The sequence below is a fragment of the Oncorhynchus clarkii genome, chromosome 3 (genome assembly GCF_045791955.1).
Source record: "Oncorhynchus clarkii lewisi isolate Uvic-CL-2024 chromosome 3, UVic_Ocla_1.0, whole genome shotgun sequence".
Lineage (NCBI taxonomy): Eukaryota > Metazoa > Chordata > Actinopteri > Salmoniformes > Salmonidae > Oncorhynchus > Oncorhynchus clarkii.
In genome coordinates, this window is record NC_092149.1 from 30,303,704 (window position 1) to 30,322,816 (window position 19,113).

At 41.0% G+C, this 19,113-nt stretch overlaps 2 protein-coding genes across 3 annotated transcripts in view; both read left to right on the top strand.

Annotated features, from left to right (window-relative positions):
• LOC139405892 (ubiquitin-conjugating enzyme E2 E2-like) overlaps nt 1-7,031 on the top strand; it is a 31,262-nt gene extending 24,231 nt beyond the window's left edge. Inside the window, exons 4-6 of the mRNA XM_071148335.1 lie at nt 4,186-4,318; nt 5,662-5,809; nt 6,274-7,031. Coding sequence (XP_071004436.1) covers nt 4,186-4,318; nt 5,662-5,809; nt 6,274-6,371 — 379 coding nt within the window. The 3' untranslated portion in view covers nt 6,372-7,031. The remainder of the gene's footprint in view (nt 1-4,185; nt 4,319-5,661; nt 5,810-6,273) is intronic.
• Nucleotides 7,032-7,484: 453 nt separating this feature from the next.
• On the top strand, nt 7,485-16,857 carry LOC139392813 (ubiquitin-conjugating enzyme E2 E1). 2 transcript variants are annotated; one of them, XM_071141094.1, is made up of 6 exons: nt 7,485-7,548; nt 8,927-9,101; nt 9,328-9,378; nt 13,341-13,473; nt 16,058-16,205; nt 16,627-16,857. In XM_071141094.1, the coding sequence occupies exons 2-6, from the start codon at nt 8,956-8,958 to the stop codon at nt 16,722-16,724; spliced, it is 576 nt and encodes a 191-aa protein (XP_070997195.1). In that variant the 5' UTR covers nt 7,485-7,548; nt 8,927-8,955; the 3' UTR covers nt 16,725-16,857. The 2 variants fall into 2 exon arrangements, with proteins under 2 accessions (XP_070997195.1, XP_070997203.1); XM_071141102.1 differs by having other exon boundaries at nt 7,496-7,548; nt 8,968-9,101.
• The last annotated feature ends 2,256 nt before the right edge of the window (nt 16,858-19,113 follow it).

Genomic DNA, 19,113 nt, shown 5'->3' on the forward strand with positions numbered 1-19,113 from the left:
AGCATATATGAATTATTATTATTTTGTACGCTTTGACAGCTTTTGACCTTGAACTGAACTACAAATTCTGGCATAGAACCAAGCTCACAGACAGAAACTGTCTGTCTTCTGCAGTTATTAGCTTGTTGTGTTAACAAGCTAATAAGTTGAAGAATAAATTGCACTGTCTTAACCTTTTTGTGCTCTCTTGTCTCTGGCTGCACAGCAGATGTCAAAGGTGGAATAGAGAGAACATTTTAGACATTATGCCGAACAGACACACTCCTACACACAGTGAGTGCTTGCCAGAAAATAACCCACAAAATTGAATAAATACTGTAAGTGAACAGCATGGGCCCTCCTAGAATGGTCTGAGTTGTGGATTTTTGTCTGTCTCATGCGCAATCAAGCAATGTTCCCTGTAACTGAGGTCAGCAGCGGTAGAACACTGTCATCGGCTTGTCTCTGTCATCATGAGTAGGATAAATGACACAGGCTGATCACCTGTCTGCATCTGCTCGTCAACTCAACTGCTTCCCTGATGTCAGGGAGAATTACCAGAGCTGGCGATAGCCCGGGGAGGGAAGGTCACCGATTTGCCAGAGATTACTGTAATCGCCATACAACAAGATAAAGGTTTTGGCATGTTGGCACAATCTCTAGATTGTCTGGAATCATGTAATATAAACCATGTTAAATGGGACACGGGGTGCACTAGTCTCTCATAGCCACTGCAAGGAAAGGTCATTCAATATATATGGAAATTATGTCTGGTCTCCGTTACTTATGGTTCACAGCTTGTTACATGGATAGTTTCCAGTAATGTTGGTGTGAAGTGGAACGGTGTATGAATGGAGAAGGCCTGCAGTACACCGCCTCCATAAAAACAACATTTTGTAAGGGTTCCTTTGTGTCAGCCAGCCTAGTATATTTTATATTGAAATGGTGTTATTTGTATTTATTATAGAGACCTCTTTCTGAGGTCCGGCAAAATGAAGGCAGTAATGAGATGTATTTCAGAATAGATTCTTTGTCCACTGTCTATGGGCATGTAAGAGCATGCATGAAATGAACATGGTTCATTATGATATGTATGTGGTTTGTCCATGTCGTCGTTCAACATCATGTAGACAATCTAGTCAGTGGTTTTGTGTCTGTGGTCATATGAATAGCCATCTTCCGTTAATTGAAAATGTCTATATGTATGCCAGATTTACCAGTGTATTATTCCATTTAGAATATGGCATGATAAAAGATGAGATACAACTTGTATCATGTTAAAAAGGAATCAACCATGCCTAGCTAACTGACAAGCATAACATGTTTTAACTTGGCATTCTGTTTTTTAACATTTGGATTCGAACAAGATGATAAGTGGTTTGAAAGCAGAGTAAATCGGGCCTGAGGGGTTTTATTTGGGGATTCTGTTGGGTTGCATTCTGTTGCGGAGGCAGCACTCCAGCTGTCGGAGCCATTCCCACATGAGTGTAATCGCAGAGGATGGCTAGTGGTAGATTCTCACGGACACCCGCACACTAATGCATCCCAGATTCTTGGAAGAAATGACCCAAATACTCTGTGACTCAAAGAAATCTACTGACGTCCTGTAGATTTATTATAACTCTCGAGTCGCACAGAGGATATTATTGTAAACCGTAGCGATTTCATGTTTTAATGTCATGTGTATTGAACTCATATGTCTGCATTAAAGGATGAGTGTTCCCATAGTAGAGCGAGGAGAGCTCTATTACTGTTGCGAAATCGCAATATTCGGCTATAGGCCTATATGCAGTCAAATTAGTCTCGGGTTAGATCTGGGGTTAAAGTCTAGCGACTTGACGTAAGATTTTGAGCAGGCACATTCATTCCCTATGAATGTTAAGCATCCAAAATTGCAATCCTTTGACTAGCATTAAAAATCATTGTGCATTTTTAAAGTGGTTTAGTAATGATTACTTATACCCCTTGCACAGTTTTGGGCTTGGTGAATAGGATCTGCTATAAAACATCTCTATTCATCCCATGACCAAAGCAGGATGTAAGGGTGTGCAGAATCTCCCTTGACACCTAAACCTGGCCATTCAGGATGCTGATTCAGTCGATATCCTTAACCTAGACAGCCTCTCTCTGTCTCAGTCCGATGCTGTGGCCTCGGCCCTGCTTTCCCATTCCACTGTTCTAATGAGACACTGTCAGTCAGGTCCTGAATGCTTAGGCAGCCTCCACAAAGCACCGCAATCCCTGCTGCTGGGGTGGGGTGGGGGGGGTGGTTGCCGGGCAACCTACAGTCGTGGCATGTACTTTAAACCATTGACTTAGCCTTTACCCAGAGGTCCGTGTGTTGTCAGATCTACACAGAGGTGGTGTAGAGTGGATCCTCTGCCATGCTGTCTCATCTATATCATCTGGGCTGGAAAGTGATCGGCCTCAAAGGACATGAAAGAGTCCCTGTATCTGTGCTGCTTTGAAAAGGATCACACATCTGGCACAGTGGGAGGTATTTATTTTTTATTATTGCATCAAGCTACAATGAGTTTTTCACCTTGAATCATGTTTTATGTAGGCGCTTGATTTAAATTTGATTTTTTTTCCGTGAGTATTGAAAAGGAAATTGCCTACAGCTAAAGTGTGCGTTCAAAATGGCACACTGTAACAAAACCCTTTACAACGGAAAATGAAAACCAGTAGTTCTCGTTGTATAATTTCACATACAACCTTCCCATTTTACTCATCTTTCTTCCGTTTCGGGCCTTGTGAATATGACCCATTAAATTTGCAGATTACCTTTGGTGCAGGGATGTGTAGATGAGTAAATAACTTCTTCCCCCACCCACATAAAAACAGTTCTCCCTGTGTCTGGTTGCAACTCATTTTCTCCATGAACAGTGCAGTGGTTACCTCACCCACCTAAGCAACATCAGAACATTTCTTCATTACAGATTCATTACAGCTAGCAATTAATAGGCCACATCTGCCCTGTTGCAATGCACTGACAATGAATATTTCCCAATATGGTCTCCAGATGATATGCTTAAGTCATTTCCAAATCATACCAGTATAAAACAGATTTCCTTTGTGCCTCATCAAGATAAGTCCATATTTGCATTGCTCTTATGGGCACAAAACAGCTTGTGAAAAATATTCAAGTCCCTTAACTAATTAAAGAAGGCTTCGAATAGTTGCTTTAGAAAAATAAATAGTATAAGATGAAATCTGAATGTGTTGACACTACAGGAAAGAGGAAGTGTCTCGTCCTTTCATTCTATTTGTGGAGACTTATCCATTCTCATGGGCATGCACTGAGTCAGACACTTGTTTGATACTCAAGTCGCGCTATTTGAGGTTATTATGTTGTGGAGAAAGCATAACTTGCTAGTCATTTCATTCTGACATGGCCACCTGGAAACGTCAGTCACAGATTATTGGTGCTTGTCAAGATGAACAAAGCGATTGGTGACTTTGCTAGTCATGCGTTTTCTGTGCTGCTGCAATCCTGCTCCCAATCTCTGTCTAAGTATGTGTGAGCATCTGTGTGAGCAGTCGTCGTCGTGTGTGTGTGTGCTCTTGTGTACCTGTGGGTTTGGTCGATGTTAAAGTTCATGTACAGTAATGACATGAAATCTGAGGAATTGCTCATTTGTCCTGGGATTTTTGATCTGGTCGGTGTTCAAGACAGTCTTCTGTTGGGGGAGGGTGGAGACTTAATATGGAAATCACATTAATTACCAGACTATCCAACAGATGTGACCCTCACCCCACTCAACATAACTACTCATCTAATAAAGGACCTTCAAGATACAATTACATTTTTGTGTATATATTGTATGAATTGACATAGCTAAATTGTTCTCTATTTGTGAAATGATAATCCTCAATCCAACTAACAAACTGTTTATTTCAATGGATGGATGATCATATTAGCCTTTGAATGTTGCACATTTTGGGGGGTTTAAGAATGTTTCAGATTTTCTTTGGTAGCACAACCTAGATAGCTTGAGTGATAATCATTGAACAGAACTAGAACTCAGGCTAAAAGTACAAACTGAGAATCTCAAATCTCTGCTTCATTAACTCGTCAGAAACTAGCATTTCCTCCTCTCTTGCTCACTTGGACTCAGACTGCCTACTCTAGGCTACTCTGTCAGTAGCCGGTTGTCAATCCCAATGCCCTGAGTTGCTTAACATATTGACATGTTTCTGTTTCAGCGCCGGCCCCAAAGGAGACAACATCTATGAGTGGAGGTCAACCATCCTGGGACCACCGGGCTCTGTTTACGAGGGAGGGGTCTTTTTCCTGGACATCGCCTTCACACCTGACTACCCCTTCAAACCACCCAAGGTCAGCACCCACCACCACACTGTGACCACAAATGGTTTATAGCTTTAGTGTCATTGTGCTGCTCTCTTCCTGTGTGGAAAACTCTTGCTTTAATGTCATTTCAACAGCTAACATGATTTTCTGGAAATCTGGTGTGCTCCGCCAAGCCTTTACCAGTTCACTGTTCATATTTTCAATTCATTCTTTATTAGTCTTTTCATGAAACGTACCCTGTGGAGTATTTTCGGTTGTTGAGTGGATGTCATTATCATTGTATGAAATGTGCTGTTGGATATCTCTTTGCTTCTTATAACCCAATTTCCCTCTCACTGGCTTTCATTTTGAGTTCTGACTCTCTCTGTTTCCTCCCCCTTCTTTCATTCTCTCTTTTTGTCTCTGTTTCTCTCTGAGCTGTGTAAGAACCGGCTCTGCTGTTTGACAGCAGACTCAAACAAATCCACAGGCTCTGCTCAGTGTAGCCAGAGGGCTCAAGTGTTTTGTCCCACTGTGATCTGTAGCCAGTCCTTCCGTCACTATAGCACATGATACATGCTCTGTTGGAGTTTTGCTGTATACTATAGACTCTTACCATAGCTTTTCTCAAGCCCCTAACTGAAACTCCAGTTTGACAAGCTTGTTGGACAAATTGAAAGTATAAGATTCAGTTGTTAGGGTTAGTGGGGCAGAGTGCACCATTGTGGGGTTATTTATAATGAATGTCCTGTTCTCTGTGTGTTCAGAATGCCAAGGCTCATTAGAAGTTTCCTCTGCAAGGTCAGGGTCAGTCTGTCCAGATGTTGGTGATTGGAGGACTGGGCTGGTGTCAGGTGTCAGGCCTAAACAGATGTCAAACTCACGGTCAATCAGAAACATGATAGTAAACTTAACAGGGATGTTTGTGTGGATGTTTCTTGTACAAAGGTTTGACGTCAGCACATTTGAAACCAAATAAAGTAATTTTGACCCCTCATTTGAATCCCTGTTAAAGTCTTATGGGAATTATTGTTTTCCTCTAAAACTAATATATGTAATGGTTATAGTGAGATTAGAGATGGGCATGGGTTTTTTCCTGGGGCATTTCATGACAATTATACATCTTTTCTGCATATTGGTAAATGCACCATGCTGCCCCCTGTTGGCTATATTAAAGCCTAAGGAAATTAGAAGGCATATGAAAATTCTGGTATTTTGTTATGGTATATCGAAGGTCTGCAGCCGTGTTATAAGGGTTGTCACCATCTGCTCAATGAAGAAATTACACATACTGCTACTTTATTTTGTCCAATTCAGACTATTCTACTGTCAGTATTGCTGCTGAACCAGGGTTCTAAACTATAAATGTTGTCTTTTCCTGTACTTACCAGGTAACGTTTCGGACAAGGATCTACCACTGTAACATCAACAGTCAGGGGGTGATCTGTCTGGACATCCTGAAGGACAACTGGAGCCCCGCCCTCACCATCTCCAAGGTGCTGCTGTCCATCTGCTCTCTGCTCACAGACTGTAACCCAGGTAAGAGACCCGTCAATGTCCACATCAGGATCTGCAGTGTTCTCATTTCAGCTGGTGATTCATGACTGATTTTAAATGACATTTGAGTTTACACTATCTACACACAGAGATAGCGATAGTGTAAACTCACTGCATGAAGCATTATCACCATCTCTGTGTGTAGATAATGTAAACTCACAGCATGAAACATCTATACACAGAGATGGTGATAATGTTTCATTTATAACTGTCTGCAGCTCTACTAGCAGAGTTCTAGCGTTCCCTTCCCCAGGGACAGTAGCTCTGTTGCTGTTGAACCTGTTGATGGATTTAAAATTATCTTTAAAAAAAAAGTCCTTATTCATATTTTAATACAATGTAATAATATGCTCTAAACTCTCTCTGGGTCCAAAAACCATACACCTGTGAAATGCTATTCATTAATGCATGCTCTGATCTGCATCCTTTTCCTTTTGTCATTGCAGCGGACCCTCTGGTGGGGAGCATTGCCACACAATACCTGACCAACAGAACGGAACATGACAGAATAGCCAAGCAGTGGACGAAGAGATACGCCACATAGATCCCCGTCTGACTTTTCCACTGCCCCCCCCACACACACCCCCTCCCCCCCACTGTACCTCTCTACCTCTCCCCCCAGCCTTTCAAAGCACACTCACTAAGTGCAACGGTATACCTGTAATCCTCCCCCCTAAACTTTGTATCTACCTTTTATTTGTAAAGAACTGTCCTTTGTTCCTTGTTGACTTGAAAGCTTCTTCTTTTTTTATACAAAGAGTAGATTGGGATTTTATTTTCCAATATCTGAATGTTGGAATTGTATTGAAAAAATACTATTATTCTGATGAGTATTGTCCCTCAACAATACAGTAGGTATCTTTGTTTTCATAGTGGCTCCAGGAACAAAATGCAGATTATATACTCTTTTTACTGTACCCTAGGTTCTTTTGTGTTTTTTAATTTCCTATTCCAGTCATCAATGTTATCTGCATGGAACAGGAGGAAGATTTGCATCAAATGACATGTCATGCTCTTCAGTGCTCTTTGGTTTTGTTTGTACTGTATGTATTTTTTCAAACGCTTTTGAGGCAGACCACAGAAATATAGGTCTGCTTGTGAAAGAAGCAGGACTTGTACATTTACTGGCTACTTTGGCATGGCAGGGTGGTTTGTTATGACTTGTATTAATGAAGCACCCAATAAAACACTGGTTGGCTTGTGACTATACTCTCTGTTCTGTAACTGTGAACCCTCTGTGGTCTGTGACAGGTGTTAAAATGATCATCTCTGGACCTATCAGTCTTCTACCTCATGACTGACTGACACACATTGCCACTGCCTGTGCATATAATGAACTCTGGGGAATCCAGGGAATCAGTGAAACCAGGGTAAAATAGACTACAGCAGAACAAACTGCATTACAGGTCTAGGTTAGAGGTGGGCATGAACCATAGATTAACCTCTCTCTCACCCTGACTTGGTAACACCATATTCAGTGATACTCCACATTTTATATTGGCCCTCATCCGACAAGTGCTTTTTCGTGCATATTTTTTAAATGTATGATATCAAAATGTCATATCAGTCTACCATGACCTAATATTGAATGATCCCTATGCGCCGATATACTGTCATCATAGTGAGTGCGCGATATGATTCCACTGCACCCGCGGCACTTCCGTTCCACAGAAGGCGATACGCACGAGCTCAGGCAGTGGGGAGATCCAGACACAAAGGAGGTAATTTGCTACTTGGCTAACGTTACTTTTAATATTGAATAGGTCTCATGATTTATAAAATACATTGACGTTCAATGAGTGTATTCAACTAGTTTTGTATTGGAAAAGACGGCTAGTTAACGACTCGACAGACACATTTGTGGTGACACTGCCTGGCTCAGGAAATAAATCTAACGTTAGCTAGCTCAAGCTAGTAATGTTAGTAGCTAAGCTAGCTTCACTGTATGGTGTAACGTTGTTTGCCGTATAGCTAGATAGCCAACTAACGTTTGCTAAGTTAAATATCTCAGAACGTTGAAAGGTTGAGGTGGGCGTCAACTTTCATGTAACTACAATATTTTGCGAACTTTGGCTACGGTCTGGGCAGTCAAACGGTCGGCTAATGGGGGGGGGGGGGGGGGGGGGGGGGGGGGCGAGGAAATCAGGTCGGAGGTTTGTGACTAGCGTTAACTAGCTAGCTAGATGGTTATGCTAGCCAGCTGTTAATGTCCACATAGTTAACCAAACCTAGTCCAACCAGCTTGACTTGGCACAAGCAGTTGCAAACATAAACTCCATTTGTTCCTCTGGGCGCTTGTATTATTAGCTGACGGTAAATTAGCCACATTTTTACACATCATCCATGATCTATTACATTTGGGGAATAATGGAGGCTTGCCATATCAGGGCTGGCCAACATTGTTTGCGCAACCATCCATAATCACAATATTATTGCCAGGGGGTGGCAGCTAGCCAGTTACTTCTATTTCAACGGAGCACTAGCCAAGCAGCAAGCAGTATGGGACTCCCTAACCCAGTGGTTCCCAACCAGGGGTACTTTGCCTATCCACAGAGGGTACTTGAAGACTCATGAGACCATAGGCCTGCTGGTAAAATGCACATGAGGGGGTACTCTGGGCAGAGCAAAATTCTGTTGGTGGTACAGTGACCGAAAAAGGTTGGAAACCACTGCCGTAACCTAACGTAGCAGGTGTAAAAGCTAAGTTGAATAAACTGTATCCCTGAAAAGCAGATGCATCAGGTTGTCCCTAAAAACATGCCACCTCAATACAGCTATGACCGGAAGTGACTTTTCCTAGCAGGTTAGGAAAGCATTTTCACAAAACCTTTTCCTAACCTTAACCTAATTCTCCTAACCTGCTGCGTACATTCTCCTAACCTGCTATGAAAAAGTCACTGGTCGTAGCTGTGTTGAAGTGGCTTGTTTTTAGGTAATCTCAGCAAGCTATTTTGAGGTAGCTGTTTTTTCCTAGAATGTCTAAGGTACTCTGTCAAAACTGTAACGTAACTTCATTTTGCAAATAGCTTGAAAGCAATTTCATTTGTCAAAGCTACTGCTTTTTTGTTCTTCAACTGCTGCATCACAATCGCATTGTAGGTTCCTGCTAATTTCTTGTCCAAACCGGTATGTCGGATGAGGAGTCGCGTGTCAGCACCAGCTCTTCATCTTCTTCCTCCAATCAAAACAAACCGAAGGACACACCTTGCAAGAAACGGGAGAGCAAAGCCAGTATGAGCAAGACCTCCAAGCTGCTATCCACCAGCGCGAAGAGGTAACACCCAATCCTCATGAAATATTGTCTGGTTGTCACACACAACACCAACAAAGGGACATTTAGTCAGAGGGGTGGGTTAATCTCCTAGATGATATTCTCTGTACTTTATTTGTGTTTCAAAATATTCTAGCCTTACTGTATTCGACCATCTTTACACACAAAGGTGTGTAAAGATACGGCTGGGCAATCAATGATTGATCTGAAGGCATGTTTGTTTCTGCAGGATTCAGAAAGAGCTGGCAGATATCACGCTGGACCCTCCGCCAAACTGCAGGTTGGTTTTATTTGAGCTCATCTTCTCTGTTCTAATCCGTCCACAGTCTTTCGTATTGCCATGGTCAATACCTACATACGACTCTCCAAACAATAATGATTTGACCACTTATTCATAAAGGCTTGCATTACTTTCAGATTTTTCTCATGTTGTCCCATATGCTGATAAAATAAAGCTGCACCTTCTATTTTGATCAAAATGTTTAGACTTGAAATGCAAGGCTGGATTAAGATGGTGGGAAAAAAGGTGTTTAGAAATCAACCGAGTATGATTTTTCGATACCGATTTATTGGAGGACCAAAAAAAGCTGATACCGATTAATCGGACAAATTTTCTATATATATTTGTAATAATGACAATTATACAATACTGAAAGGACAATAATTTAATATAATACATACAATCTATTTTATTAGTCTCAAATAAATAATGAAACATTCTCAATTTGGTTTAAATAATACAAAAACACAGTGTTGGAGAAGAAAGTAAAAGTGCAATGTAAAAAAGTAAAAATAAACATTGAAGTTTCTTGCTCAGAACATAAAACGTTTTTTATTTTTTACTTCAACTTCTTATGGCTGCAGGGGCAGTATTGAGTAGCTTGGATGAAACATGCCCAGAGGAAACTGCCTGCTCCTCAGTCCCAGTGGCTAATATATGCATAGTATTATTAGTATTGGATATAAAACACTGAAGTTTCTAAAACTGTTTGAATGATGTCTGTGAGTATAACAGAACTCAAATGGCAGGCAAAAACCTGAGAAGAAATCCAAACAGGAAGTGGGAAATCTGAGGTTGGTCAATTTTCAACCCAGCCCCTATTGAATACACAGTGGGATATTGGTTATTTTGCACTTCCTAAGGCTAGATGTCAACCATCTTTAGAAACTTGTTTGAGGATTCTACTGTGAAGTGGTACCGAATGAGAGAGGAATGAGTCAGAGGTCTGCCAGCAGTCACGCGCTGGTCACGCGCATTTCACATGAGAGGTAGCTGCGTTCCTTTGCTTTTCTGAAGACACAGGAATTCTCCGGTTGGAATATTATTGACGTTTTATGTTAAAAACATCCTAAAGATTGATTCCATACATCGTCTGACATGTTTCTACGGACAGTAACGGAACGTTTTGACATTTCGTCTGCAACTAGGGAATGCACTTCATGACTTTGGATTTGTTTACCAAACGTGCTAACAAAAGTAGCTCTTTGGACAAAAATGATGGACATTATCGAACAAATCAAACATTTAACGTTGAACTGGGATTCCTGGGAATGCATTCTGATGAAGATCATCAAAGGTAAGTGAATATTTATAATGCTATTTATGACTAATGTTGACTACCCAATATGGCGGATATCTTTTTGGCTGCTTTGTAGTCTGAAAGCTGTACTCAGATTATTGAATGGTTTGCTTTTTCTGTAAAGATTTTTTGAAATCTGACACAGCGGTTGCATTAAGGAGAAGTGTATCTATATTTCCATGTCTAACAATTGTATTTTCATCGACATTTATAATGAGTATTTCTGTAAAATTATGTGGCTCTCTGTAATATCACCGGATGTTTTTGGAACTAGTGAACATAACGCACCAATGTATACTGAGATTTTTTAAATATAAAAATGCACTTTATCGAACAAAACATACATGTATTGTGTAACATGAAGTCCTATGAGTGTCATCTGATGAAGATCATCAAAGGTTAGTGATTCATTTTTATCTCTTTTTGTGTGGCTTGCCTCTGACCTAACACAATAGTTTGTGGTGCTTTCGCTGTAAAGCCTATTTGAAATCTGACACTTTGGTGGGATTAACAGCAAGATTACCTTTAAAATGGTATAAGATGTATGTTTGAGGAATTTTAATTATGAGATTTCTGTTTGAATTTGGCGCTCTGCACTTTCACTGGCTGTTGTCATATCAATCCCGTTAACGGGATTGCAGCCCTAAGAAGTTTTAAGTTCCTTGCTCAGAACATATGAAAGCTGGTGGTTCAATACTCCCAGTTAAGAAGTTTTAGGTTGTAGTTATAGGAATTATGCCGTGTCGACTATTTCTCTCTATACCATTTTGTATTTCATATACCTTGGACTATTGAATGTTCTAATAAGCACTTTAGTATTGCCAGCCTAATCTCAGGAGTTGATAGGCTTGAAGTCATAAACAGCGCTATGAATCAAGCATTGCTAAGAGCTGTTGGCAAACGCAGTAAAGTTTGAATGAATGCTTACGAGCCTGTTGCTGCCTACCACCGCCCAGTCAGACTGCTCTATCAAATCATAGACTTAATTATAATATAATAAACACAGAAAGACAAGCTGTTTGTCATTAATATGGTCAAATCCAGAAACTATAATTTCGAAAACAAAAAGTTTATTCTTTCAGTGAAATACGGAATCGTTCCGTATTTTAATGAATGGGTGGCATCCATAAGTCTAAATATTGCTGTTACATTGCACAACCTTCAATGTTATGTCATACTTACTGGCAAATTAGTTCGCAACGAGCCAAGCGGCCCAAGCTGTTGCATATACCCTGACTCTGCATGCAATGAACGCAAGAGAAGTGACACAATTTCCCTAGTTAAAATTGCCTGCTAACATTAATTTATTTTAACTAAATATGCAGGTTAAAAAAATATATACTTCTGTGTGTTGATTTTAAGAAAGGCATTGATGTTAGGTTAAGTACATTCGTGCAACGATTGTGCTTTTTCATCGAATGCGCTTTTGTTAAATCACCCATTTGGCAAAGTAGGCTGCGATTCGATGATAAATTAACAGGCACCGCATTGATTATATGCAACGCAGGACAAGCTAGTTAACCTAGTAATATCATAAACCATGTGTAGTTAACTAGTGATTATGTGAAGATTGTTTTTTTTATAAGATAAGTTAGCAACTTACCGTGGCTGCTTGCTGCACTCACGTAACAAGTGGTCAGCCTGCCTCGCTGTCTCCTCGTGGAATGCAATGTAATCGGCCATAATTGGCGTCCAAAAATGCTGATTTACTGATTTGTTATGAAAAATTGAAATCGGCCATGCCAATTAATCGGTCGACCTCTATTATAAATCTACATGAAGCTGAATTTTTACATCTTCCACGTTATATTGGATCAGCCTTGTAGTCATCACTCCCTAGATAATTCCCACTACATGTTCAGCATGTACCAAGGATAAAGGCTGATCTGCTCTGAGGAAATCAATATGGGCCATGATACAGAGGCACGTCATCAGGGATTGGTTGTGAATGGAGGCTTCTTTGACGCTTGAGAGAAAATGTACTGTTCTCTCAAGCAATATAAAGCTGTGTGGTCACCAAGCGAGTGTAACCCCAAGGGATAATAGGCTCTAAACAGTTTGACACAGACGTTTTTTTGCAGGTGCAGTAGTTTAAAGGGACAATCGATTCATCCATTTTGGGACTTCTGAATTAATTACATGTACCCATAACTTATTCTATAACCTTATCAGCTTAGTTCAACTGTTGTACCCCATCAGAACCCAAAATATATACGTTTTTTTCACTCCAATGGTTGTAAACAAAGTAAATGTTAACAATGTTTTGAGGCTATATAGTGATTGTTAAAACTATCATTTTGAAATCTTGTATGGTCAGTCTCAGCATCCATTGCTCTGTCTATGAATTTGAGTGGTTACATTTCTCTAGCCCTTTTAGCTTTTTACATAAACGGGTGTGTAGAATGCTTTGTCATTTTTGCAACTGCTGATTTGCAGCTTTAAATGATCTGTCCCTTGTGGCAATGAGACAAAGTACACACACACATAAGTGACCTGAGCCATAACAATAACAAAGAACGTTGTCTGGTTTACACCAATTAGGGAGACTGTTCTCCTTTGGTTTACTTGGTGGGTAATAACAAAGGAGTGGGCTATAGCACTTACAGATCTGTGACCAGGCTAATAGTTTAAAATAATCTGTAACTTTCTCATTTAATACCAGCGCTGGTCCCAAAGGAGACAACATCTATGAGTGGAGGTCAACCATCCTGGGACCACCGGGCTCTGTTTACGAGGGAGGGGTCTTTTTCCTGGACATCGCCTTCACACCCGACTATCCCTTCAAACCACCCAAGGTACTAGGCAATCGTCAGCTTCCAGTCACTACTTATTCTCTACAAAACAGTCATCTTGGTTTAGTCCCGCGCAATGAATGGGACAGATTTACTTAGTATTAATTTGCTTGTTCTTCAGGGTATACACAGCAAAAAATGCGACCGGCGATGACGACAGTGTTTCTGTTATATTACGCTGCTGCTAAATTGTTGCCGCCACAGCAAAAAAAAGAAAACAAAAAACGAGACTCACTTTTCAGATGCTAGAGAGCTATTTACACGTGTGCCTCTGTTTGTGCGTATTGTGTGTGTGCGAGTCGGGTCATTTCCCGAGAAGGAGGAGGGACAGGTAGCCTATGCAATTTGATACACAACAGCAACACAAACTAAATAGACAATTTGAAACATAGCTTGTAGCTTGGCTAGTTAGCTCACTAGTTAACTTTTCCGTTCTAAGTTTAATTCCATGTGCTAAAAACAAATCCAAACGTTTCATAAAAATTTGCTGAAATTCTATTATATTTGGATTGTTTTGTCACATTTGATCATTTCATTACAATATGGAATTTCTCTTTAAGAATGGTGAAATGACTGAATTTCCTCCTGTTTCTAGAACACAGCAGGTAGCATATCTACAGTACTTACCATCCCTGCGGTTTGACAGGTTTTCCCTGTTAACATGTGGAAGTGCTCTCATTAACCAACAGAGAGCATTTGACACCTCCACTTGGGTGCCAGAACAGTCTATGGATGTGATTTTCTTTCACAGTTAGATATTTTCTGCCTTGTGTGTTTAAATGATTCTGTGAATATTGGTTAGTCCCATATTGCTCCTCAGTAGTTGACGCTTGAATTAAGTCCATGACGATACCAGTATCACAATTTTGAAAAAATGGCAAAAATGAAAACACGAAGTAGACCAAACTCTTTGGTCCTTTAAAGCCTGTTATATAGAGCCTCCCGAGTGGCGCAGCGGTCTAAGGCACTGCATCTCAGTGTTTGGTTCCCAGGCTGTGTCACAACTGGCCAGGACCAGGAGTCCCATAGGGCGGCGCACAATTGGCCCATCGTTGTCCGGGTTGGGGAGGGATTGGCAAGGGGGGGTTTTACTTGGCTCATCGTGCTCTAGTGACTCCTTGTGGTGGGCAGTGCGCCTCCAGGCTGACTTCGTTCGTAAGTTGAACTGTGTTTCCTTCCGACACATTGGTGCAGCTGGCTTCCCGGTTACGTAGGCGGGTGAAGCAAGGTTTGGTTGGTCATGTTTTGGAGGACGCATGATTTGACCTTCGCCTCTCCTGAGCCCGTTGGGGAGTAGCAGCGATGAGACAAGATCGTAATATCACGATTACAAACAAAAAAATTACGAATAAACCTGCTGTATGTAAAAAAATTGTGATGTAGCTTGGAAAATAAATGTGACTGGATAACAACGAAATTATGTTTGTTTCCAACATTAGAGCTGTTTTGCTAAAGAAGTAAGATCTGCTTTGTTTTGTGTCTTTGCCACAATACTAACAAGTATTGCGATACTGGTATCATTCCGGCTCTACATGTATTGTCTTTTGCCCCAATAAATGTTGATCCACTTTAATAAGTAACTATACTGAACAAAAATATAAACGCAGCATGCAACCACTTCAATGATTTTATTGAGTTACAGTTCATATAAGGAAATCAGTCAATTGAAATAAAATCATTAGGCCTTCATCTATGAATTTCACATGACTGGGCAGGGGCGCAGCCAATCAGAATAGGTTTTTCCCCACAAAGGGCTTTATTAGAGACAGAAATTATTCTGTTTCATCAGCTGTTCTGGTGGCTGGTCTCAAACAATCCCGCAGGGCTCCCGAGTGGCGCAGCGGTCTAAGGCACTGCGTCTCAGTGCTAGAGGCGTCCCTATAGACAGCCTGGTTCGAATCCGGGCTGTATCACAACCGGCCGTGATTGGGAGTCCCATAGGGTGGCGCACAATTGGCCCAGCGTCGTCTGGGTTTGGCCGGTGTAGGCTGTCATTGTAAATAAGAATTTGTTCTTAACTGACTTGCCTAGTTAAAAAAAATAAGAATTTAAGAGGCAGGATGTGGAGGCCCTGGGCTGGCATGGGCCTCTGTGGTCTGCGGTTGTGAGGCCAGTTGGACATACTGCCAAATTCTCTAAAATGACATTGGAGGCAGTTTATGGTAGAAAAATGAACATTTAATGCTCTGGTGGATATTCCTGCAGTCAGCAGGCTAATTGCACACTCCCTCAAAATGTATTTGTGGTGTTGTGTGACAAAACTGCACATTTTAGAGTGGTCCTTTAATGATCATGCTGTTCAATCAGCTTCTTGATATGCCACACCTGTCAGGTGGATTGATTATCTTGACAGGAGTAATGCTCACTAACAGGGATGAAATGCAATTTGTGCACAAAATAAGCTTTTTGCCCATATGGAAAAATGTGTGGGATATTTTATTTCACCTCATGAAACATGGGACCAACACTTTACATGTTGCGTTTTATATTTTTGTTCTGTATAGATTTTGATCTGGAGTCTCTAGCCTTGTTATTATGTTTAATATGCACATGGCATGTATGTTTTCTACTTTTGTTTTTCCTCAAGGTAACGTTTCGGACAAGGATCTACCACTGTAACATCAACAGTCAGGGGGTGATCTGTCTGGACATCCTGAAGGACAACTGGAGCCCCGCCCTCACCATTTCCAAGGTGCTGCTGTCCATCTGCTCTCTGCTCACAGACTGTAACCCAGGTAAGATATCCATCGGGGAGCCTAATTGGCTTCCTTGTCCCCTTTTACTTGTTTCTCTTCAGATCTGCATCTGTCCCAGGCTGGAAATATGATACCAGAACAAATATGAGTATTCCTGACTCTCGAGAAGGGTCAAATTTGAATCTGCAGGTAACATGGTAAATGGCAAATACCTGTCCATTTCTTTGGTGTCATTTTGTGCTCAGATATGGATTACTTTAAAAAAGGTTATGGGTATCACTTTGAGGCCCACACATAATGCCTTATATTGCATGTATGATTCCTTATGATGCCACTACAAGCTGGCATAACTCATAAGTAGTTATAAAATGCTTATAATTCATCACTTGGAGCATAGTAATTGTTTCAAAATTCACCACCCTCTAACTGTTATTTCCCTAATGTTGTTTTTCACTTTCAGCTGATCCCCTGGTTGGAAGCATAGCCACCCAGTACACGACAAACAGAGCCGAGCATGACAGAACAGCCAAACAGTGGACGAAGCGGTACGCCACATAGGCCCATAGAGCACAGCCGTGTGGGGGGGGATTTCTATTTCAGATTTTTAGTACTTTATTGTCTGGTATATTTTTTGGTTCCTGATTAAGTTATCTGTGCAGATATGGAAATAAAGAAAAACAATGAAACTATATGTAATGTCATATATTGTATTACTCTCCGTAGGATACTCCACTGCTTAGCCTATTGCTAATCTGAAATATAGTAGGCTGTCCCTCAAATGAAATGCAGAAACAGTGCCATTAAAAGCATGGATTTCACCTTTTAATATGGAACTACAGTACAGTTGTAACACAATAGCCACAAAATCTAAGTACTCCTTTACACAGTTCTGTTGTCCATGTCTTACTTTTAATAGTATTTAGTTATTGCAAAATAACATGGTAATCTCTCACTTGAAAAGCCAATGGAATTTGGTGCTAAAGGAACAGTGCAAGTTTATATACATACCGAGTGTGCTTGGTTATGGTCGGATGAAGGAATAGTGATAAATTGCCTCTACTGCAGTGTATTCAAGAAGTATTCAGACCCCTTAACTTTTCCCACATTTTTTTTACGTTACAGCCTTATTCTAAAAGGGATTACATTGTCCCCCCCCCCCCCCCCCCCCGTCAATCTACACGTAATACCCCATATTGTCAAAGCAAAAACTGTTTTATATAAAAAAATATTTAAACCTTATTAAAAAAAATAACTCACATTTATATCAGTATTCAGACCCTTTACTAGGTACTTTGTTGAAGCACCTTTGACAGTAATTACAGCCTTGAATCTTGGGTATGACGCTACAAGCTTGGCACATGTTTTGGGGGAGTTTCTCCCATCCTTCACTGCAGATCCTCTCAAGCTCTATCAGGTTGGATGGGGATCATCGCTACACAGCTATTTTCAGGTCTCTCTAGAGATGTTCTATCAGGTTCAAGTCCGGGCTCTGGCTAGGCAACTCAATGACATTCGGAGACTTGTCCAAAAGCCACTCCTGCATTGTCTTGACTGTTTGCTTAGGGTCGTTGTCCTGTTAGGGGAACCTTCACCCCAGTCTGAGGACCTGAGCAGGTTTTCATCAAGGATCTCTGTACTTTGCGCCGCTCATCTTTCCCTCATCCTGACTAGTCTCCCAGTTCTTGCCACTGAAAAACATCCCCACAGCATGATGCTACCACCACCATGCTTCACTGTAGGGATAGTGCCAGGTGTCCTCCAGACGTGACGCTTGGCATTCAGGCCAAAGAGTTAAATCTTGGTTTCATCAGACCAGAGAATCTTGTTTGTCATGGTCTGAGAGTCCTTTAGGGGCATTTTGGCATACTCCATGCGGGCTCCCATGTGCCTTTTACTGAGGAGTGGTTTCTGTCTGGCCACTCTACCACAAAGGCCTTATTGGTGGAATGCTGCAGAGATGGTTGTTCTTTTGGAAGGTTCTCCCATCTCCACAGAGGAACTCTGGAGCTCTGCCAGTGACCATCGGGTTATTGGTCACCTCCCTGACCAAGGCCCTTCTCCCCAGATTGCTCAGTTTGACTGGACGGACAGTTCTAGGAAGAGTCTTGGGGGTTCCAAACTTCTTCCATTTAAGAATGATGGAGGCCACTGTGTTCTTGGGGACCTTCAATGCTGCAGGCATTATTTGGTACCCTTCCCCAGATCTGTGCCTTGACACAATCGAGTCTCGGAGCTCTGCAGACAATTCCTTCGACCTCATGGCTTGGTTTTTGTTCTGACATGCACCATCATCTGTGGGACCTTTTATATAGACCGGTATGTGCCTTTCCAAATCATGTCCAATCAATTGAATTTACCACAGGTGGACTCCCAGGTTGTAGAAATATCTCAAGGATGATCAATGGAAACAGGATGCATTTTCTTTTGTATAAATTTGCAAAAATTTCAAACAACCTGCTTTCGCTTTGTCATTATGGGGTATTGTGTGTAGATGCATAAGGATAATAAGGCTTTAACGTAACATAATTTGGAAAAAGTGAAGGGGTCTGAATACTTTCCGAATGCACTGTATGTACAACATGCCAATGTGGCTTTGCAGCAGTCCAATAAGTGGCTGTTTTACCCTTCCTAAAGAACAGCTGTTCTATGGACGTGAAATGGACGTGAAATGATTTGAATGAAACTACAGTAACTTTGGGCCCTGAGGTTTAAACCATGAAATGAATAACCGGTATGGCAATATCTCTTGGTTTTGTATTTATTATTTTTGTTGAAAATGGACGTAAGCATTTTAGAAGCGCACTCTGTTGGACAATGTTTTAGATGCTCGGTTGAACAATGATTTTAAGCTGCATAAATATACATAAAAACAATACTTTTACCAAAATATTTACCACTTATGTAGGTCATACCAATAATAACAACAAATATCTATTTCCATCTCACA